A 23,765-nucleotide genomic window follows, 5' to 3' on the forward strand; every position below is an offset into this window, starting at 1 on the left:
AGCATTTGTTTTGTTAATTTTTTATTTTTATTTATTTATTTATTCATTTTTTTTGCTTTGCTTTGCTATATTTGCTTAGAATACTAAGATTTGTGTTTGGTGACTACTAAGCCTTTTGTTTTGTTTGCTGACATCACCTAAGCATCTCTTGTTTTGGTTATTTTTGTTTTGCTTTGCTTTGTTTGCTTTAAATACTAAAAGATTTGTTTTGTTTGTTGACAATACTAAAAGTTTTGTTTTGTTTGCTGACATCACTAAATATTTGATTGGTTTTGTTTTGTTTTCTGACCACTAAGCATTTTTTTTTTTTCATTTTCGTTTTTGTTTCTTTGCTTTGTTTTGTTTGATGACAATACTACGAGTTTTGTTTTGTTTTGCTTTGTTTGCTGACAAGACTAAGTTGTTGTTTTTTGTTTTGTTTGCTGACGTTACCAAGAGTTTTGTTTGCTGACAATACTCAGTTTTGTTTTTGCTTTGTTTTGTATTCTGACATCACTAAGCATTTGTTTTGTTAATTTTTTTGTTTTGCTTTGCTTTGTTTTCTGACAATACTAAGAGTTGTGTTTTATTTTGTTTGCTGCCATCACTAAATATTTGTTTTGTTTTGTTTGCTGACAATACAAAGAGTTGTTTTGTTTGGTGACATCAGTAAACATTGGTTTTGTTTGTTTTTCTGACATGACTAAGCATCTGTTTTGTTTTGCTTTTTGTTTTACTTTGCTTTGTTTGTTGACAATACTAAGAGTCATGTTTTATTTTGTTTGCTGACATTACTAAGGGTTTGGTTTTGTTTTGTTTTGCTTTTTGTTTTGTTTCGCTTTGTTTGCTGACAATACTGAGAGTTTTGTTTTGTGTTGATTGCTGCCATCACTAAGCGTTTGTTTTGTTTTTACTTGCTGACATCACAAAGTATTTATTTGTGTTCTGTCTCTTCTTTTCTTTTTTTTATTTGCTGGCATCACCGGGCAGTGTTATTTAGTTTGGTTTTCTTGATTATTATCAAGCCCTCTTGTTTTTTTTTTTTGTTTGTTTTTTGCTTTACTTTGTTGACATCACAAGCCCACTTGTTTTGTTTTGTTTTGTCATCTTTTAATCTTTTTCATCTCATATAAAACCATAAAATTTTTCTTGTTTAATATAGTTTCATTCTAAGTCATTCATTCTTAATTTTGAATTTATTTCATGCTCAAATGTTTTACGTTTCAGTAGCCCTATTTTAACCAAAATCATTTATAATCCCACGTCAGCTACAGTAAGGACAATTTTCCATCTGCCACCTTTTTTTCGCTTTTCTTCATTAGCTGCTCCCTTTCTCAGCAGAGTTTAAAGACAGCCAAAAAAGTGGCTCGTGTGGTTTGGCGCAGGCATTAGTGTGTGCATTCGCAACCTAGAGAACATCACAGAAGGAGGCTCTAGGACTGCATTCCCATGGGTCATTGCCGTGATGAGTTTTGATGAAGGGTTAAGCACTGCACTTACCAGGAACATAGTAATTTACCAGGTAAATGTGTTATTACAGCCATTACTGCGCGTGCTCTCTAGACAGGAGGCGTCTCTGTGCTTACTGGGGGAAGCCAGACCCCAGTTATGAAACTTTCGAGAGGGAAAAAAGTGCGATGATGTGAATCTTGGGACACACACGGGTGGTCTTCCAGAGGAAGAGACAAATCCATTTCTGCATTCTTTCCCAATAAAAAAGGCCTTATTGTTATGTTTTTGTGCTAGAACACATCGGCCCACCACATCACAAACTCAAACCTGAGTTTCAGTCATAAATTTAGCTTGTGTAGTCATCGGATTCAATCGCAGCTGATCGTATGTGGTTGTGACAGTTTTATTGAGCTGAGTCAGTGCTGTTTGCTCAAGGGCTCAGATTTGAAGCGCAGCCGTGCTCCTGCAAACAGAAGATCCAGCTAAAGATAGCGCACATTCCTGCGGTTCTGCCTGATAAGAAAGACCGGCTCCAAATCTCTGGCTCTTCATTTCTAGCTCACATTCCTCGCTTCTCCTCTCCCGCTGTTGTTTTTGTTTTTGTCCATTTTTCTCTCTTTTCGCTCGCTCTACATCATTCATGGTGTTTTGCGAATATGGAGGAGGGGTTTGAGGGGAGAAGTCTTTCCTGTGCTCGCGTCTGGGACCCTCTTCCTCTCTTGTTTCTTGCACACTTTCTGTTTATCCTGCAGTGTTGAGGACATTTACAATAGTTACAGTAGGTGAAGTTTTACAAACTAATTTCGGGAGGAAAAAAATGATTGACTGCAGCTGGCCACCCATCTACATTCATTTGTTAGCCAAACAGATTCATCCAAACTCGCTATAAGTAGCCTAGCTAGAACTACTCCCTTATCTTCGTTTTCCGAAGAAACCCCCCTTCTCCTCCTTTCCTCCTTTACTTCCGTGGAGCTCTCGAGAACCACCTAATCTCGTACTCCTCTCGCATGCTCTATGGACCTGGCAGAACCCCTGGGCTCAACTATTTCCGAGCTCAGGGTTCTCTCCCGGGACAGCATGCCAAACCTCCTGACAGTTGTCAAACAATATCTAAGTGTGAACTCTTAAAATAAGTTTTTCAGAAGCATGCAGTATCAATGCTGTGACCAAACAAATAAGAAAAGTGAAATTTTTCCAACAACAAGCTACTTTTGTACTAAAAAAGGTGAATTGTTGGTTTGCTTGTTTGTTTAAATGAAGTAGATCAAAATATGCAAGTTAAACATTTAGTGTGAATGTATCTCTTGCAGTGTGATGCTTTCACACCAATTCCTAATAGTTTTTGTGCCTGATTAATTATCTTATATATTGCATTCAACATTATATAGGCTAGAGTAGTTATACTGACCCAGTAATTATTTTTTTTATGCACAACACTTTGTGTTCGCTATAAAAGAAAAACATATCAAATACTTGTCGTAATCATAACTAAAATGTGATATGATCATGTATATGATGTGTACGGTTTTGGTTTCACTTTCACTGCCAAGTGCGCTCATGTCATGGCTGCCGTCACTTTGAGAGGGAAAAAAATTTACATGCATATCATACTTTACATGCAGCTTAAGAACAATTGCTCTTGCAACAAACTGAACGCTTTTTTACAACTTTATTACCTGTTATTCACAGCCTATGCAGGTTCTGTTCACTAAAGACATCAGTTGTGCACTCGATATTAAACAAACAGTGTGTCAGCTTATGTGTGATTTCGCAGCCGCAAATACATCATTACATTAAGACAGAAATAACAATTTTGGGTGAATTATATCTTATAAATACTGTATGACACACTTTAAACACTGTTTGGAGGTGTTCCAAATGCACCTTCCCGAGCTTCATGCTTCTCCCGAACTTGAAAATATAATTGACTGAATCATAAAGATGCTGGATTATGATGGATCATATGGGGGGGTCGAATCGAGATTGCGGTCTTTATCCGTTTAACCGTGCACCACTTGTTTAGAAAAATCTGCAAATCTTAAATAATTGAATAATTTTCTACCTAATTATTGACTCTTAATCTCATTGTTAAACTCTTAAGCTCAACTATTGACTCTTGAATCAACTTGGCAGGTAACTATATTGAAATACTTTTTATTTTTAATCTACAAATGAAGAGCTCAGATGCAAAAATCTCAACGCAATCAGAAATTTTCTTCTAAAATGAGCATTGTTATTACAAAGAGTTTTGTTTTGTATTCTGACATCACTAAGGGTTTTGTTTTGTTTGTTGACCTCACTAAGAGTTTTGTTTTGTTTATTGACATCACTCAGAGTTTTGTTTTGTTTGTTGACATAACTAAGAGTTTTATTTTGTTTATTTACATCACTCAGAGTTTTGTTTTGTTTGTTGACATCAACAAGAGTTTTGTTTTGTTTGTTGACATCAACAAGAGTTTTGTTTTGTTTGTTGACATCAACAAGAGTTTTGTTTTGTTCGTTGACATCACTAAAAGCTTTGTTTTATTGATTGACATAACTAAGAGCTTTGTTTTGTTTGTTGACATCACTTTTGTATGGTTTTGTTTGGTCTCCTGACATCACTAAGTGTTTTGTTTTGCTTTGCTGACTTCACTAATTGTTTTGATTGGTTTTCTGACATCACTATGCATCTGTTTTTTTGTTTTTTGCCTTTTGTTTTGTTTTGTTTGCTGCCATTATTAAGCATTTAGTTTCTGTGTACTTGAAGCAACTTCACATGTATCTTGTAGCATATTTGCTACGTTGTTTTACTACTTTTTTGCAACTTTTTTTTTTACTAACAACTACTTGTTTCGAAACATCTACAAACCGTAAATAGTTGAACCTTTTTCTACTTAATTGCTGACTCTTAATCTCATTGTCAAACTCTTAAACTTAATTTTTGACTCCTTTTTAAAACGTTTATTTATGTGCTTTTTGCATTTTATAAAACTACAACAAAACTACAAAAATAGAAAGAAAAAACAATACAGTACAATAATAATAGATATAAAATACAACATATTGAAACACTAACCTATGACAGAACAACAGAACAAAAAGGGACAAATGCACATGAAAGCAAAATATAATTTAGCTGGTCAGGTAATGCATAAATAAAAGCAATTATAAAGTAACATTGTTCTTACATTACCAAAAAAAAAAAAAAAAACACATTATTAAAAACATTACACTCAATCTTTAATTACAATTATTGATCTTGAATGAACTCTGAAGGTTACTTGTACCATATTTAAGTACTTTATTTATCTACAAATGAAGAGCTCAGATGCAAAAACCACTGAATGCAATCTGAACTTTTCCTCTAAATTGAGCATTGTCATTAGACTCTTGTGTGTAGGTTCAGACATTTTAGTTTTATAGCAAAGACTTCCTTATTTTATGCTCTTCAAAGTGAAATGACTCAAGGAGACTGAGAGTAATGGACATTTTCTGTGGAAATTGTAGACGACGCTTGCATTTTTGCATCTCTTCAAATCTATAAATCGTATCAAATAAGAAATGTGCAAGACTTCCATAAGCAAAATGAAAAAGCCCAACTGTCCAGCAACAGCTCTGAGATCACAAAAGAGAGGGAGGGAACAATCGGGATGGAGGGGGGGAAAAAAGGAAAAGGAATGGAATGGGCAATAATTGTAAGTCGGAAAGAGCGAGAGAGGGACAGTGAGAGAGGGAGGAGGCCGTGATTGAGAGTTTGCACCATAATGGGAGGGAGAAAAATGGAGGAAAGTAGGGAGGGTGTAGAAGAAAAAAAGGAAAGGAAGAGGCCGGCTTTGGCCCTTTCTGGTAGCTCCAGCTGCAGCGAGAAAGAGACTGAAATACTCTTTGTGCTGGTGTATAATCGGGACGCCAGAGAGTGAATTTCTGCAATGTTTTGAAAGCTGAAACGCTCCAGAGGTTATCATCAGGTATACGCCGGTCTCGAAACGGCCCGTCTGAGGCGTCCCAGCGCTGAGATTAATGACAACAGCTCAATATCTCTTGGGTGGGCTTACCATGTACCCCGCAGTATATTTAGTCAGAGTCTTTCTGCTTGACTGAGTGGACATCCTGTGCTAACATCCTTTCCTCAGCCATTCTCTCGCTTTCGTCCCTCTCTCTCTCCCCCCCACACCATTTCCATTTTAAGTGGTATTACGAAAACAAACTTGTGATCCGTTTGATGTCGAAAGATCGCCTGCATCTGGGAATGCATGATTTTTATTATTTTTTTTTCTGAAAAGGTTAAGCTAATACTCGACAGCAGCTGTGGAATCCAGATGCACATGATTATATCAAGCAAAGAGTTGGTTTGTGTTGGGGCGTGAGAGTGAAGCATAACACACATGTTCTGTTGTTTTGCAGAGTCTGACACTCAGGATTGAAGCATGGATGATGATTTCGAGCGCCGCAGGGAGCTCAGGAGACAGAAGCGCGAGGAGATGCGTCTGGAGGCTGAGAGGTAACGCTAACTCTTCAATCAATTCACACTGCTAATAAATTGGTGTTAATGTGGCGAGGTCTTCAGATTCATTGCACAGCCACCGCTGGGGATGATTGTTACTGATTGTCAACTTACGCAAGATTTAAAAGTCACTCTTGATGTGTTTTCAATTGAACACAATATCGAAAAAGTACTGAAAAATCGAACTCAAGTAAAAGTACCATTACTTACCCAAAATCTGTGGTAAATATTACTCCAAGTATGAGTAACAAGCATAGACTGTGAAAGATATGGACATAGTATCCTTGGCGCCACCCATAGGTTTCTGAAGACCGCAAATGAAGCTACAAGTAGGTGTGTTCAACCGTCGCCATTTTGTTCGCATGTAATCGCACTTACCAAGGGTTACCATATAAGGGCAAAGAGGCGGAGCATGAGTGGAGCTACAGACACCTGATATAATTTTGCTTAGATGGGCTTTTCTTTGGGAGATGCGCTTAATACTTCATTACCTGCAACTTGTTCATGTTCTGACCACATGTGCTTAGTTGTACACTATATCAATGAAGTGTTTAGTCTTTTAAAAACACTGTTGTAATACATTGCGCAACTGAGCATCATTCTTAAGACGTTTATCTACAGGAGGAAACTCAAATAACTCCCAAATACTTCAAATATGGTCTGTGTTAGTAAATGCAAGGCTATTTATGAAATCCAGGGTTACCACTGTGTAATGTGAAGTGGCGCTGACAACGGAGGTGCGGATCAAAATGCAGGTTTATTGAGAATGGTCAAGCTAGCAACGCTCACAATCAGGAGCAAACAGATGTATGCAGGCAAATCTAGAGTCGTAGTCAAATACTCAGGTAAATAGTCAGTACAGGCAGGCAGCAGGAAACGTAAACAAACACGCAAGGCGAGGGTCAAAGCAAGGCAAGAGAAAACGCATCAAGACAGTATATCAAGACTCAGCACTGAGTGTGTGTGTGTGAAAAAATACATTCTCTTTTCCAGCAAATGTCAATTTATTATCAGTAAATGTTTCCTACATATTTAAAACATGCACCGTCTCTATTTGATGTCTCTCAAGGACCAGAGTTTTCAACCCTTGAGTATGAACTAGTTTGTTTCTGCTAATTACCATTCTCTGGCTGGGAATGACATTTTTACAGTGTCTGGCAGTGCTTAATGTGTAAAATGTGAGTTCCTGATACAGATTGGGGTAAAGGATGTAGCATGTTACCAGACGAGGGAGAGGTGTCGCTGACGGAGAAGTTCGGAGAGTAGTGGACGAAGAGGGTTGGGGAATTGCAAAAGAAAGTGAAGAGCGGGGGATGCATGTAAAGAGGGGGATTGGGATTGGTAAAATGAAATGCCGGATCAGATTTCAGAGGTTACGAATCTGGCTTGTTGCAGCACAAATTAAGCTCCGGTGTCTGGTATAACGTTAATGTTGTTATTGGGTTTACATAGATGAATATGGCCATGTTGTAAATGTACAATAAAATTATGATCTTATTGTCTCGTTCTGATAATATATGCCTTTAGTTATTTCCTAAAGATAAATACCAAAAAATAACGCAACTGGAATAACTACAGGAGTCACAATTGTCAATCTCATATGAAGCAAGGAATTGCGATGACAAGGGGAAGGGGTACAAAAGTAGAATTGGGATTGGGCCTTAGTCAACCAGCCAACAAGTATCATATCATCCACATATTTAAATAAATAAAAATGCCTCCCTTTTAACTAGTGTCTAACCATCTTACTAGTAATTGTTACTAGAGAAATAATGGTAACACTTTATTTTGAGGGTCCATTTGAGTATTAGTTGACTGTCTGCTTAATATCTGCTGATACTGCTCCTCCAACAGACATTTAACTGACTATGAGAAACCTTGCTAGTACACGTCAACTTACACTAACCCCAACCGAACTGTCTACTTATAATCTAATGAGAATTAGTTGGCATGTAGATGCAGTGTAACTTAAATTCAACAAACGTACCATCAAAATAAAGTGTGACCAAAATAACTAATGTTATTGGAGGACATTTAAATTTGAGCCAAATGTGAAAATGAGGCTTTTCCAATTGTAACGCAGTTCTAGCCCAAAGCTTGACAGAGCATGCTATTAAAGCAGAAAACTGGCATTAACATAACAAATGTTAAACATCAGGATATTGGCACATTTGCGAGCCTTTTGACCATTTAAGGCAAAGCGACACTCCCTATAAACGCCAGAGGCATTGACCCAAATAGACATTTTGCTCCAGCCCTAGATGAGAACTATCAGAGAACTGTGCGTTTCTGCAAACACAGACCACAGCTGTTTCATGCACATGTCAAAAAGAATTATAGCTAATAAAAATGCAAATATAATCAAGCTTATTATCGTTCCGGCAGAGCGTGGGATGGCATGAATCAGCTCTAAATCGATATCTTTCAGCAACAGTTATGTCTGTTATCATTGGCTAGGATGTTAGACTGGAGTTACATGGTGTACAGTTCATTCTGAGTGTCAGCTTCCCGTCTGCTACGGCCTTCCTGCTTCCTGAATGCTTTTCTTTTTTCCTAATTTAGGATATATGGGCTACTTTTCACCTAATCGCAGGGAGTAAGCGCAAAAGCTGATGACGCACCGATTAGGGCCCATTATATTTTACAGCACTGCATAAAACGAATGCTTTTTCTGGCTATATATTATGAGCCTCTGAAAGGCTGGAATTGTGCATCCCATGCCAAGTATCGCATTTGGCAGAACGCTGCAAATATAACCCGTGTGACACGACGTGATCTTGTGTTTATATTCTTCATGGAGTCATTTCAATCTGGCAACGCTCATCTCCTCCAGCTCGGGGTCGTGATAAAAGATTAAACCGGCCTATTAAATCGCTTCCATTATGCAAAGATGCTGTAACAATCAATATTTACTCTCTGCCGGTAATTGAACTAGTCAAAACCATGTGTTGTCAGTCCATTCAGAGCGGTCACGGTGGACACAAAAGTCAGTTTTCGGAGTTCGCATGATAAGCGATGTCACTTTGCCAGATCGCAAGTGTTTACTGGTAGTGATTTTTTGTCTCCAGACGGTCCATGGTGCGAGCAGAAGGACAGCGGGCAGGCAGATGTTGGCATAAAAACAAGGAGAGTCCGATAACGCTCATACATGCGGGAGCAGCTTGGCATCCAGCTGTATTTCCATCAGGCGATGATGGCTTGAAGCACGCCAGTCCTTTCTTTCTGGAAGATTTGCCAGTGTTTCAACAGCTGAAAATGACAGGAGAGGGAAAAGTGAGGCTGTGTGCTCTGTTTTCTGTCAGCGCGATTCAGTCGGTTGTTGACAATCTAAAATGTCCAGCACCTTTGGTTTATAGTTTTACTCGCCATCTGATTAGTCAGCATTTTCATGGGCAAATTGATTTAATGCGTCTTGGAAAGACAAGTTTAAAGACATTTCTTCAATTTGAAAGGCTGATTGGTTTAATCAAGTTTGAGGAGTTTGGAAGTTTCATTGGTTTGGTTTGGTTATAATAAATAGTTGTAACTTCTGCGATATATTTGTTCAGTTTATTTATGCTGCTGTTATTTATGATTGCAACTCTCTATCAAAACCTCTTCAGATGCTTCAGAACGCAGCAGCACGAGTGGTCTTTAATGAACTTAAAAGAGCACATGTCACTCCGCTACTCATCCGCTTGCACTGGCTGCCAGTTGCTGCTCGCATCAAATTCAAAGCTCTGATGTTTGCTTACAAAGCGACTTCTGGCTTTGCTCCTTCTTATCTGCTCTCGCTTCTGTACAAGTATATATGCTGTAAAAGTATTCTTCATTATTACTTCACGTTAGTATTTAACTAACATTAGCTAATGGAACCTTATTGTAAAGTTTGGCCGGTGTCATTTATGTGGGATTGTGTAAATGTACACACTTCGCCACTGTTTTAATCTTCTTACACTGTAGAAAATGCTGGGTTCCACACAATTCCTTCATGTGTACATCACATTTTGTTTAACTTGAAGGTTTTCCAAATTGAAGTGGATTGAACATAAAACAATCAAGGTATGCCCCAAAGTAATTAATAATTGTGTTGTTTCTACTCATGTCAAAAGTTATATTCAACTCGGTTTGAGTGTAGTAATATCTGCCTAAAAAAATCAACATCAATTTTGCCCACCATTCCCTTTTAGACTGCTTGCTATTTAAATGAACTGTCTTTTTTCTACACTCTGGTATACTGTATTATCATCAATTTCCCCCCAAAACATCAACCGTAAAGAATAAAATGTGTTTAGTCGTCTTACATGAAGGTCATTCCTGTTAAGGTGGGCGGTTCATAAGGTGCCTATAGTCAAACATCTGGCTCTGCGAGACTATAACAACAAGATCATAGATCAGGTCTGCTTTGGATTTAGTAAAATAGCTGGTCAGAGCCGCTTCTGGGATGACTGGCACCATCGAAGGGTCGCCGGGTTCATGCTGTTTTTTTTTAAAGCAGCGAGATGGATTCACACACACACACACACATATATATACACACTGAGTTGAATGGGACTGCAGTGGCCTTTTCTGAGACAGGTTGATATGTTCCAGCTCTGCGCCGGGTCACTGATACTCTCCACATACACACACTGGATTGTTTTGACTGCTGGCTCCGCGTCCACACTCACCATTCTGACTAATGATTACCGAAAACCTGCCGTTCCTGTCCAGGCCGTGCTTTCTATTTTAGCAGCGGCTGCAGAATGCACTTGTGTTTTTGACATTATAGCTGCTTTTCCGTCCAAATCGTGTGACGAAAGTTGGATTATTGCGAAAGTCATTTGTAACTAAAGCAGCGGTTTTCGGGAGTTTGGTTTTAAAAAAAAAAAAGGGGGGGGTGCCCAAACTTTTGCGTATGAAGGGCCAAAAACCAAATATCAGTGAGAGTGTGTATATATATACTAAATTCGGTCCCACTTTATATTAAGTGTCCTTAACTATTATGTACTTACATCAAAAAATAAATACAATGTACTTACTGTGTTTATAATGTATTTGAGAACACTTGTGGTGCTTTTGAGTTGGGATAGAGGTTGGGTTATGGACAGGTTTGCTGGTATGGGTAGGTTTAAGGGTGGGTTAAGGTGTAAGGGATGGTCAACAGTGTATTTACAAATGTAATTACAAAAGTTAATTACAGATGTAGTTACATACAGGTATTTAATCAAGCTTAAGTACACAGTACATACATGTATTTACACAATAAGTACTTTGTAACAAACTATTAATTCCTGTGTAAGTACATATTAGTTAAGGCCACTTAATATAAAGTGGGACCCTAAATTCTATTACATTAGAGATGCCATAGTTAGCTAATTTTCTTTTTTTTTCCCTTAAATTTAAAAAAAAATTGAATACATTACTTTAAATTGTAATACTAATGCAGTATATCATTTAAATTAAAACCTTTTGCAATAAAAATCATAAACAATCACATTTATAACAGTGGAACTCAGCGCTGGATGATTGGATTATTACTGATTACGGATGAGAGACTAGCAACAATCAATCATATCATGTGCTTCTCTTGAAATTAGTTTGTAAAAGTTGACTTTACATGATAAGCAAAATTAAATAAAAGCACCTATAGACACACTTCCATTTGCAAAGTTCATTTCAACAGCACATTTCTTGATGCTAAAAGTGTTATTCATTAAACTTCTCAATAGTGACAGTTAAGACATTTGTTTATTTATCAAAAATATTAAGCAGCACGACTGTTTTCAGCATTGACAACAACAATAAAGCTAACACTTTTATTTTGATGGTCCATTTGAGTATAAGTAGACTGTCTGCTTAATATCTGTTAATACTGCATCTTCAACAAACATTTGAATGACTGTGAGAAACTTTAAGTTTAAGTTTAAGTTTAAAACTTTATTAATCCCCTTGGGGCAATTAATTTCGACATGGTGGTGCTTCACATATACTATAACAAGAATGACACACTTAACACAATAAACATCAACACTTAACAGCAAGTTCAAAAAACAAATAATAATCGATCAAATAACTACATTGATTACATAACCTAATTGCTTCAGGCACAAAAGTAAATTGGAACATCCTATTGTCCTTAGACGTCAACCAAGGGGCATCCACTCAAAATGTTTATTTAGGGGGGGTGTGCTGTCTCCTAGTATTTTTTGTGCCATCCTCAACACCTGTTGTTCGTAATAGTATGCAAGTCTTCGCAGGGGAACTCCCAAAATCTTTGAACACAAATTAACGATGCCTTGAAGACGATTCTTGTATTTTATGGACAGTGAAGAAAACCACCAAATAAAGGAAAAGGACAAAATACTTTTAATAAATGACTTAAGAATAACTTTTTCTACATTAAAAGAGTTGGGTTTCTGCAATTAAAACAGTCTTTGATGAGCCCTATCAACAATTGTATGTGTATTTTTATCAAATTTCAACCTGTTGTCAATAATTGTTCCTACATGTTTGCAAGTACGTCAACTCGCACTAACCCCAACCTATAAGTCTACTAATAACCTAATGAGAATTTGTTAGCATGTAAATGCAATGGAACTCAAATTCAACAAGCGGGCCATCAAAATAAAGTGTGACCTCAAGTGTTTCTTGAGCACCCCATCATCCAGTCAGAATGCTGTCCTAAGGGTCATGTGACACTAAAGAAATAATGCCTCAGGAATGATTTACACGAGAGTTTTAGCAGCTTGTCTACAGTTTTCTCTATGGAGCGACGACCATCTCGGCTCCACACATCTTGCGCAGTTCCCATGAGAGTTCAGGAAGAGCTCAGGAAATAACACCCATCCTCGACGAATGGCCCGTTGCAAACACTCTTTCTCTCTGGCCGCTCACTCAAGGATCCGTGCATGTGTTGAAGGGATGGCTAAAGAAGTGCAGGTGATCGTCTGATGTGTTCAAATAAGGAGCGGACGGATCTGAAATGAAAAGGTCAGGAGGTGCAAGGAAAGAGACGGCCGGTCATGGGAAATAGTGCAGTTTTTTTGGCAGGATCCATATATTTCTCTCTCCCTACCCTTGTGATTGCTCTCAGGAGCCTTTGCCCTGTGTGCAATGTTTTCTTTGACATTTCTGAGATGTCTGAACACGCAAGTAAAATACGGCCAGATATGTCAGCTGTTTTTGGGCCTGGCCACGCTATTATGCGAGCAAATTAGCTGCAACATTAACTGCATATCAATGTAATTTCCCTCACTGTAACCGTGGCTTCCTTTCCGCAGTTTATGAATGCTATAAAACATGTTGCTCGCTGTGTAGCTCTCACCGCGCGCACTATAAAATAATTAATGCTACGCGGGCTGAAAGATGTGGTCCATATGGGAAACGTGTTCAGCTGATGTCTTGGTTGACGTCCCATATCGCTTCAGGTGCTAATGCTATGCCAAAGCATTGCCCTCGAAACACACTTACTGCTGAGAAATGCAAAGACTTATAGTTGGATGGTAATGCAGCAGGAAGTTCTGATTTACAAAACATGGAAGTCATGCATGATCAGCACAAAAAAATGGGTAGTGCTTTCATTTAGTAAACAGTGGTGTACTGTAGTATAATTTACCCTATTGTTGTAGTCATTTATAATCAAAGGTCAAAGTGTTTTTGAACCAAACTATAGTGTAAAGTATACATGTAAGCTGTTTGATAATGAATTTTACAGCATACTGTAGTATCAACTATAGTGAACTGATAACACTGTAACATACTTTAGCTTTTCCTACAGTAAACAGTGGCATACTATAGTATAATTTACCCTATAGTTGTAGTAATAGTAAAAGCTTAGTGTTCTTGAACCATACTATAGTAAAGTATGTATTATAGTATCTACAATCCTTTGATAATGATTGTTGCACAGTTGTAATAACTATAGTGAACTGATAAACTGTAACACTATAGCATACTTAGCTTTTACTACGGTGAACAGTGGTGTACTGTAGTATAATGTTACATGCATACTGTAGAATGTTACAGCATACTGTAGTATTAACTATAGTGAACTGATAAAATGTAATATACTGTAGCATACTTTAGTTTTTACTACAGTAAACGGTGGTGTACTGTAAAATGATTTACCCTAAAGTTGTGGTAATTTATAATAAAGGCTCTGTGTTTTTGAAACGTACTATAGTAAACTTTGCATAATAGTGTCTACAACTCTTTGTTAATGCATGTTACAGCATACTGTATAGTGAAATAGTAATATAAAATAAATAAAGTAGCATACTTTAGTTTTTAATACAGTAAACGGTGGTGTACTGTAATATAATTTACCCTATAGTTGTAGTAAAAGTGTTTTTGAGCCATACATGAGTGAAGTATGTATTATAATATCTACAACCCTTTGATAATGAATGTCATATTGTAGTATTAACTATTGTGAACTGATAAAATGTAATAAATACCATAGCATACTTTAGTTTTTACTACAGTATCAATGGTGTACTGTAGTATACTTTAGCCTATAGTTGTAGTAATTTATAGTAAAGGCTTAAAGTGTTTTTGAACCATGCTATAGTAAAGTATATAACTCTTTGATAAGGAATTTTACAGCATACTGTAGTATTAACTATAGTAAACTGATAAACTGTAATACTGTAGCATACTTTAGCTTTTACTACTGTAAACGGTTGTGTACTGTAATATAATTTACCCTATTGTTGTAGTCATTTATACTAAAGGCTCAAAGTGTTTTTGAACCTTACTATAGTAAAGTATATGACTCTGATAATGAATGTTACAGCATACTGTAGTATTAACTATAGTGAACTGATAAAATGCAGTAAACAGTGTAGCATACTTTAATTTTTACTACAGTAATCAGTGGTGTACTGTAATATAAATTTCCCTGAGGTTGTAGTAAAAGTGTTTTTTAACCATACTATAGTAAAGTATCTATTATAGTATCTACAACACTTTGATAGTCACTTTGAATGTCATAATGTTGTATTAACTAAAGTGAACTGATAAACTGCAATACTGTAGCATACTTTAGTTTTTATTACTGTAAACGGGGATGTACTGTAATATAATTTACCCTATAGTTGTAGTAAAAGAGTTTTTGAGTCATACTATAGTAAAGTGTGTATTCAAATATCTACAACACTTTGATAATAAATGTCATACTGTAGTATGAACTATAGTGAACTGATAAATTGTAATAAATATTGTAGCATACAGTGCTTTAGTTTTTACTACAGTAAACGGTGGTGTATTGTTATATAATTTACCCTATAGTTGGTTATTTATAGTAAAGGCTCAAAGTGTTTTTGAACCATACTGTACTATAGTAAAGTATGTATTTTAGTATCTACAGTATTAACCATAGTGAACTGATAAACTGTAATACTGTAGCATACTTTAGTTTTTACTACATTAAATGGTGGTGTACTGTAATACAATTTACCCTATAGTTGTAGTAATAGGCGATGCAGTGGCTTAGTAGGTAGTGCTGTTGCCTCACAGCAAGAAGGTCACTGGTTCAAGCCTCGGCCGGGTCAGTTGGCATTTCTGTGTGGAGTTTGCATGTTCTCCCTGCATTTGCGTGGGTTTCCTTCGAGTGCTCCGGTTTCCCCCACAGCCCAAAGACATGTGGGATAGGTAAATTGGGTAGGCGCACTGTATGAGTGTGTGTTGATGTGTCCCAGAGATGGATTGTGGCTGGAAGGGCATTCGCTGCGTAAAAACGTGCTGGATAAGTGGGTGGTCCATTCTGCTGTGGCGACCCAGGATTAATAAAGGGACTAAGCTGAAAAGAAAATGAATGAATGAATGAATGAATGAGTTGTAGTAATTTTTAGTCAAGGCTCAAAGTGTTTTTGAACCGTACTATAGTAGAGTATGTATTATAGTATCTACAGTATTAACAGTATAGTGAACTGATAAACTGCTATACGGTAGAATACTTTAACTTTTACTACTGTAATCAGTGATGTACTGTAGTATAATTTACCCTAAAGTTGTAGTCATTTAAAGTAAAGGCTCAAAGTGGTATATAACCATACTATAGTAAAGTGTATATTTTAGTATCTACAACTCTGATAAGGAATGTTACAGCATACTGTAGTATTAACAGAAACATTGCAGCATACTTTAGTATTTACTGCAGTAAACTGTGGTGTATTGTAGTATAACATACATCATAGTTGTATAAAAATACAATATTGGGTCATTTGTTTATATTACTATAGTTACGTTACCATAATAACCATCGCAAGATTACTTAACTGCTTACTATAGAATGGTCAACAGCAGTGTTTACTGTATATTACTCTAGTATTTATCCATATGAGATTTATTTAATTATTTATTTATCCATTCTGAAGGGATTTCAAGAGTCCATAATTGTTAATAAAGAATAATTTCCCTTGAACTGGAAAAATTGGTCTGTTGTGTTGTAAAAACACACTTTAAAAAGTTTTCTTAGTTCATCCAGAAATAGTTTGTACTACAACACCCACTGTAGTGTTAAAAGAAGCATTATTTGTAAAAATAATTGACTAAAGTTGAGTCAACTTTGAGAGATTTTTTTTTCGTATCTCCCAGAATAGACACTTCAGTGTAGATGTAGTTTGGATGGTAAGTTTGGGTCGTTGAGGACAAAAGCAAAAATGACCAGAGTGCGAATCAGCAGGAATTCAGCCCTCTATATGATTTCACTCTCCCCAAGGTTTTCCATGGGCGTTAGCAGAGGCACGTTCAGCTCTCTGAACACATTCCTGATCACAGCACATACCAAGAAAGGGCTTTTTCTCAAGATTAAAGGCTCTGATATACTCGGCACAAGACTTCTTCATTGGTTTCAAAGTTTTTAAGAAGATTAGTGGCTGTATACAGTTACCAAACATCCATCTAAAGATGTCCGAACAATATGTGAATACGGGCTTTAGGCCTGCGCAATATCTACACTGTTACCAATTTCCTGTACAATCTAGAGCATCTCACTGGCAGCAGTTCGCCAGTAACTTACTGTAATTCAGTTATAGCAAAGGAATACTGTATTCACATTCACAGCACAATTTATCTTGCTGTATATGTCTTTACAGTATTGTACGTGTTTATATATCTCGATATGAATTTAACGTCCTCATTTGTAAGTCGCTTTGGATAAAAGTGTCTGCTAAATGACTAAATGTAAATGTAAATGTAACAATGCAGCTTTATAATACTGTTACAAACTGCATAACTGACCAACAGTAAAATACAGTTTATATTGCAGTTCCGTTCACCAGTAACTTACTGTAAATCAATTACAGCAAAAGTACCATATTCACATTTGCAGCACCATTTATCTTGCTCTACATACATTTACAGTAACATACATCTTTACATATCTCAATATCATTTTCACAATGCAACTTTTTAACATACAGTACCATACTGCATAACTGCCCTACAGTAAAATCCAGTTCATGTTACAGTTAAATGCTGTGTAATTTTAAAAAATCAAGACTGTATATAATTCCAGCATAGGTAATGAATTTATATTGATGTTGTGTTTATATGATCAGAACACAAGACATTTGTAGAATCACTGACGAGTTTAACCATAACGGAGTGAACATTTCTCGTTTGCATGTATTTTAAGGCCTGAGAGAGTTTAAAGGATTCAAACACAAGACATTATGTTATGTTATGTATTATGTTATGTATATTGTTATGATCACCAGCGGTGTTTCCTTCGCCGGATTTCACTTCCGATATTCTTACTGAAATGCAACTTCCAGAACTCTTTGCGCCCATCAACTCCTGCAATAGCTGTACACTCATACACAGACACAGCTGTAGCTTATCTTACTAATTACATGGACTGATTCGTAGGACTATAAAGACACTTCACTTTCACATTCACATGGCTGAGTCTTGTTTCTTCACAAACATTGCAAATCGTTTTTGCTTGCTTGTTTTTCTGTGTTTTTGATTCTTGCCTTGTAATCGTTTTGATTCATTGCCACCTAGCCTGACCTCTAGCCTGTATTTACACTTATTGCATTAGCCTACCGTTTTGCTCCTGTTCTTGACCATTGCCTTTAGAACCTTGCTTTTAATAAACTCCATCGTCTACGTCAGCATTAAAATAGATAAAAAAGAGATTTATAATACTGCAAAACTTATTTAAACTAAATGCTGTACTGAACTTTATATTTAAAGTTTAACACAGAGCTGTTTTCAACCTCGACAATAATAACAAATGTTCCTTGATTATCAACAAAATTAGACTAATGTTAGTAATGATGCTGGAAATGTCAAACAGACATGTTAAATTGTTTTAATATGTCACAATATTCTTGTTTTTAATTTATTTTAAGTGAAATAAATATAGCTTTAGGTGTCATTCACACTGAACATGTTTTTTTTTCCATTGCAATGCACAACTTTCCATTGTTGTTTCATTGTGTTTAATGTAAACACAAAGTGCGCAAGCTTCTGTTTACAGTAGCAAGTTAGCATGACGGCAACATTGTGGAGGAGACACTTAAAACATTCCTGAACGTTACTCTCATTTAGACCCATTCTGTGTGAATGACCTCTTTTAAGATATTTCTATCAAAACCCCAAGCTTCCAAACGTGAAAAACTAACACAGGTTTGCGAATTTGAAGAAAAAAAACAAACAAACAAACATCAATAAGAGATAAAACAGAGAGATGAAAAAAAGCTTGTCAGAGAGATGTGAAAACTTTATTTAGGTTACACAAAAGTCTCCAAGCTGTCGCGTGGGCCACACGCCACACTGCTGTCAAGACCCTATGATCATCTACCAGACCCACACACACACACACACGCATACACACAGCTGACAGCCCGTGAAACTTTATCCTCAACAGCAGCAGTAGCAGAACTGTCAGTGTGTGCCAAGGTTTATACTCGTGTGTGTGTGTTCAGGATGGCATATCGGCGCAGTGAGGAGGATGAGGAGGAGGCTGCTCGAGAGCGCAGAAGAAGAGCGAGACAGGAGAGAATGCGCAGTAAAGACAGTGAAGACGTGGCCTTCCAACCTGAGACCCCAGAACTCAACAACAGCCACAGGTAACACACACACACATATTTAACTTTTAGTTGATTATTCGGTATCAGAAGTGGCTTATATGAAAGGCAAAGGCCTCTAGATTACGCTTATTTTACCAAAATAAAACATGATCATTCCTTGATTTTTAATGATTTAATTAGGACAGTAAGGTCTGACTTTGCTTAGACAAAAGTCTTGTCACTTAACAGAAATAATGTAGAGTATAGAATATAAAGTCATGCTGCAGTGTAAACAGAATGAATATTGTGTATGACTCTCATGCGCTTGGAGGACTGCATCCATACATCTCTGCAATGACTCAAATAACTTATTAATAAAGTCATCTGGAATGGCAAAGAAAGCGTTCCTACAGGACTCCCAGAGATCATCAAGATTCTTTGGATTCATCTTTAATGCCTCCTCCTTCATTTTACCCCAGACATGCTTAATAATGTTCATGTCTGGTGACTGGGCTGGCCAATCCTGGAGCACCTTGACTTTCTTTGCTTTGAGGTACTTTAATATGGAGGCTGAAATATGAGGAGCGCTATCCTGCTGAAGAATTTGCCCTCTCCTGTGGTTTGTAATGTAATGGGCAGCACTACAGTCTTGATACCTCCTAAGGCTGTTGATGTTTCCATTCACTCTGCAGATCTCTTGCATGCCTCCATACTGAATTTAACCCCAAACCATGATTTATCCTTTACCAAACTTGACTGGTTTCTGTGAGAATATTGGGTCCATGCATGTTCCAGTAGGTCTTCTGCAGTATTTGTGATGATAAAGATGCAGTTCAACAGATGATTCATGTTGAGTCAAGTTATTTGGTGCTCTACAACTGGGATTGATGACAAGACTTTAGTCAGGTAGAGTACTTAGATCTATTATTACTTCATAAATGTCTTTTTTTTCTCATTTAAACTACACTGTAAAAATGTGTTGCTGGCTTTAACATTTGAGTTGAATCAAGTCACTTCAACTTGCATCAATTAAGTGGACTTTGTTACAGTTACTTAAAAGCTACAGTTAAAGCTTGATTAAAGGGATAGTTTACCCTAAAATGAAAATCATGTCATCATTTAAGCCATGTTTACACTGCACCCACCCCATAGACTTCTATTCATAAGCATGTTATTCGAAGATGGCAGATTGGAAACGCAAGCTCATGCGAAAAGTTTCGCATTAGCCTGCATTGTAAAGTTCAGGCTTGGTGAACTCAAACCTGCAAAATTGCATCATGTGATTGCGAAAGACCAGAAGATCAAAAAGCCGAGCAAGAAATTAAAATATGGAGCTATCGCTCACTTTTTTAATGTTTAATCATGTTGTTTAATTCTTCCCTTTCTGCAGTGCTCTATGACAAAGTTTTGCAAGCTCAAACTCTAATGTAACCGTGGCTTTATTCACCCTTTACTTGTAGCAAAGATTTATTAGTTTCAACGCAAAACGCAAAAGAAGATATTTTGAAAAAGGTTGGAAACCTGTAACCATTAACTTCCATACTATTTGTTTTTCCTGCTATAGAAGTCAGTGGTTTCCAGCTTTCTTTGAAATGTCTTCTTTTGTGTTCAACAGATGAAAGAAATACTCTGACCAACTGCAACAGACTGAACAATCTGACCAATCGGAGCACAGTAGTGCCCTCTGACCAATAGCAGTAGACATATTATAATATAACAAACTTTTAAATAGTGGTGTATACAAACTAAAATATAACTTGGGATGGAAAATTGCCATTTAATAACTAAACCCAAGCATAAAGCTTGAACATTAACTCTGAGGCCAAAAGAAGCATCCAGAATGTGGCTGTTGCAGAGCTCTATAACATATTTTGCCTTCTCATTCACTCGTGAATATGTGCTGGAGAAGTGGATGCTCCTGTAAGAGCAGCTCGGCCTGCCATATGCCTGCCACTGTAGGTTAATGTAGTCTGACCGCAGCGTTTGGCAAACGTTTACCCTGCGTCAGCACTACTGACAATAGATGGAGCTGTGTCTGGTCACACATCCAGAACAATCCTGGTCTTGTTTGAGCGTCTTCTGTGTCCATTCATTCCACAAAGCCTCAGTGTCTGACCACGTCACTGCTTCCGCAATGCTGACCCGCTGCAGGAAGTTATTTATTACTGAAGCCGAGGCTTAAGGAAAATCAGAAAAATGCGGTATGTAGTGAGGGAATGAAACTTTGCCAATGTTTTAAGATCCTCTAACTACGTATAATTGTTTATTCTGTTTACATAATTATTTTAATATAAATACAGACATTTTTATGGCTTTTATGTTTTGTTTATACATAAATAAAGTGTCTAGAATGTTATTTTACTGTCATATTTTTTGGTAAAACACATTTAGCATTTTCCTCACCTCAAACACTTGAATTAGGTTGATATATATGTGTATATGGACATCTATTTATGAACCATTGCAGCATATTCAACTTAAAATCAACAATTATGAATTTAAAATCCATTTATTTTGCTTGAGAAGCATTCAGATATAAGTATTAGCACTAAGAAGAATGTTCATGCTAGTTTGATGCTGTTTCTTTATAAATTAAGATGTGGATTTTGTAACATGGACAGTGTCTGAACAATCATTGGTTATTTTTAGATTATATTTTTTTTATAAAATGCATTTTGTTGGGATTTTATTTTGACAGTTTGGTAAAAATGAATCATTATTATCATTATTATTATTATTATTATTATTATTATTATTATTATTATTATTATTATTATTATTATTTATACCCATAACCAACCAGCACTGCTTAAAAAATAAATACATAAGAAATACATTTAAAATAAATTATATAAATAAATATGCTTAAATTTTGAGAATTTTTAAGAAAATATTTTCAGTTTTATTAAATTTTGAATTATTAATTATTTTATTAATTTATAAAATTATTGTATTAAATTATTTCTTATAAACATACATTAAATCTCGTGCATCCAAACATTTGTCATGTTTTCGTCTTTCAGCACTGGCCATAGAAAATCTAATAGTTTGTCACTGGTCACAGATGGTGTTATAAATGTGACCCTGAACCTTAAAACAAGTCATAAGTGTCCAGTTATTATAATTTAGAGTGTTAGACATCCCCATGAAAGCTTTAGGTTTATTATTATTACATTAGTACATTGACTTAATATCTTCACAGAACATGATCTTTACTTAATATTCCAACTATTTCTGCAGCATAAAAGACAAATCAATCATTTGGACTTGTATTTTTGGGATTTGCCTAAAAAAACCTACTTACATTGCCAATGACGAAGTTATCAAACAATTCTAAATACTTAAGTTGAATGACAGTTTTTATTTTAAACATTTTGAGGAGTTGTAGTATTACTAACGGAAACACATTATGGACTTACAGCAATGATTCTTGAATGACTTGGGAAGCTATTCTTCATTCAGCAGGTCTCATGATGATTGCAAACAAGAATGCAGATGTAGATGCAAGCAATGTGGCAGGAGAGTGCAGGGCTAATTTGCATGAAAGTCCTTAACCAAAAATTCCCCCAGTTTAAAGGTTAAGGGTACCCTTAGTAAAAGTTGGGTTGCAAGAAAAAGCAAAAAAAAAAAGATCAACCTAAGGAATTTAAGGCTGCCATTAAATATTTCCCCTTAGTAACAATTTCCTCTTAAAACATTTAAAGGACCTAATCAGCTCCCTTAAATGAACAAATGACACTCAAAATGCAAGCATTCTCACCCAAATAAAATGTTTTAGGTAAAAGACTCACAGGACAGTTGATTTATTTAATAAAACCATTTAATAAATAAACTAATATATACAGTTGAAATCAGAACCATTAGCCTCCCTGAATTATTAGCCCCCCTGTTTATTTCTTTCCCCAATTTCTGTTTAACGGAGAGACACATTTCTACATTTCCAACACATTTCTAAACATAATAGTTTGAATAACTCATTTCTAATAACAGATTTCTTTGACTAGATATTTTTCAAGACAATTCTATACAGCTTAAAGTGTCGTTTAAAGGCTGAACTAGCTTAATTAAATTAACTTGGCAGGTTAGGGTAATTAGGCAAGTTACTGTATAATGATGCTTTGTTCTGTAGACTATCGAGAGAAAAAAAAATTGCAATATATTAATAATATTGACCTTAAAATGGTTTTTAAAAAATGTTAACTTTAAAAAATCTAATCAAACTAAAACCGATAAGAAGAAAAAACATTATCAGATATACTGTGAAAATGTCCTTGCGCTGTTAAACATCATTTGGGAAATATCCGAAAAGAAAAAAAATTCGAAGGGGGTTTTAGAATTCTGACTTCAACTGTATGTGTCTGCACAGAAGTGCATTCATATGAAATCGCAGTTTCAGTGCAGCTTCAAAAGTCTCCACATGATCCCAGCCCAGTTTTATAAGTCCTCCAAACATAATGTCGAGATCGACTCGATAAGGGAACGTCTCGACTTGCTTAACGGAAAGAAAACGGCACAGATGGTGTGTACTGCAGAGCTTTTTTAAGGCAAGAATTCGTGGTTCGAATCCAACCTAGTTATCTCAGAGGAAGATTGGTTGAATATCTGCTCAGTACAGGCCACCTCCTCCAATTCTGGTATGTGGAGAGATTTGTGCTGGAAGAATCTTACCAGATACTTTATAACCCCCAAATTAACATACATGCAAACACAGGAGAAGGACAGGGGGCAGTGCTGGAGGAAATGTGGAGAAGACTTGGTAAACCACTTTCACATATTTTGGAGTTGCCCAGCCATCCAGTCATATTGGAAGGACGTAAAGCAAGTGATACGTAATATTTTTGGTGATGATGTGGATCTTTCTTTTACAA

The 23,765-nt window shown here is 36.3% G+C and overlaps 1 protein-coding gene across 13 annotated transcripts in view; it reads left to right on the top strand.

The window, feature by feature from the left end:
• Nucleotides 1–23,765, top strand: part of cald1a (caldesmon 1a) — a 94,850-nt gene that overhangs the window by 34,292 nt on the left and 36,793 nt on the right. For 10 of the 13 annotated variants that reach the window (XR_015481783.2, XR_015481784.2, XR_015481785.2 and 7 more), the window contains 2 exon segments: nucleotides 5,818–5,914; nucleotides 18,814–18,957. Coding sequence is in view for 8 of the 13 variants with exons in the window: in NM_001114883.1 (NP_001108355.1) it covers nucleotides 5,841–5,914; nucleotides 18,814–18,957 (218 nt within the window). In the remaining 5 variants the exon portion in view is untranslated. 13 annotated transcript variants of the gene reach the window in all.

Source organism: Danio rerio, chromosome 4 (assembly GCF_052040795.2).
Source record: "Danio rerio strain M-AB ecotype USA chromosome 4, GRCz13ab, whole genome shotgun sequence".
Taxonomy (NCBI): Eukaryota; Metazoa; Chordata; class Actinopteri; order Cypriniformes; family Danionidae; genus Danio; species Danio rerio.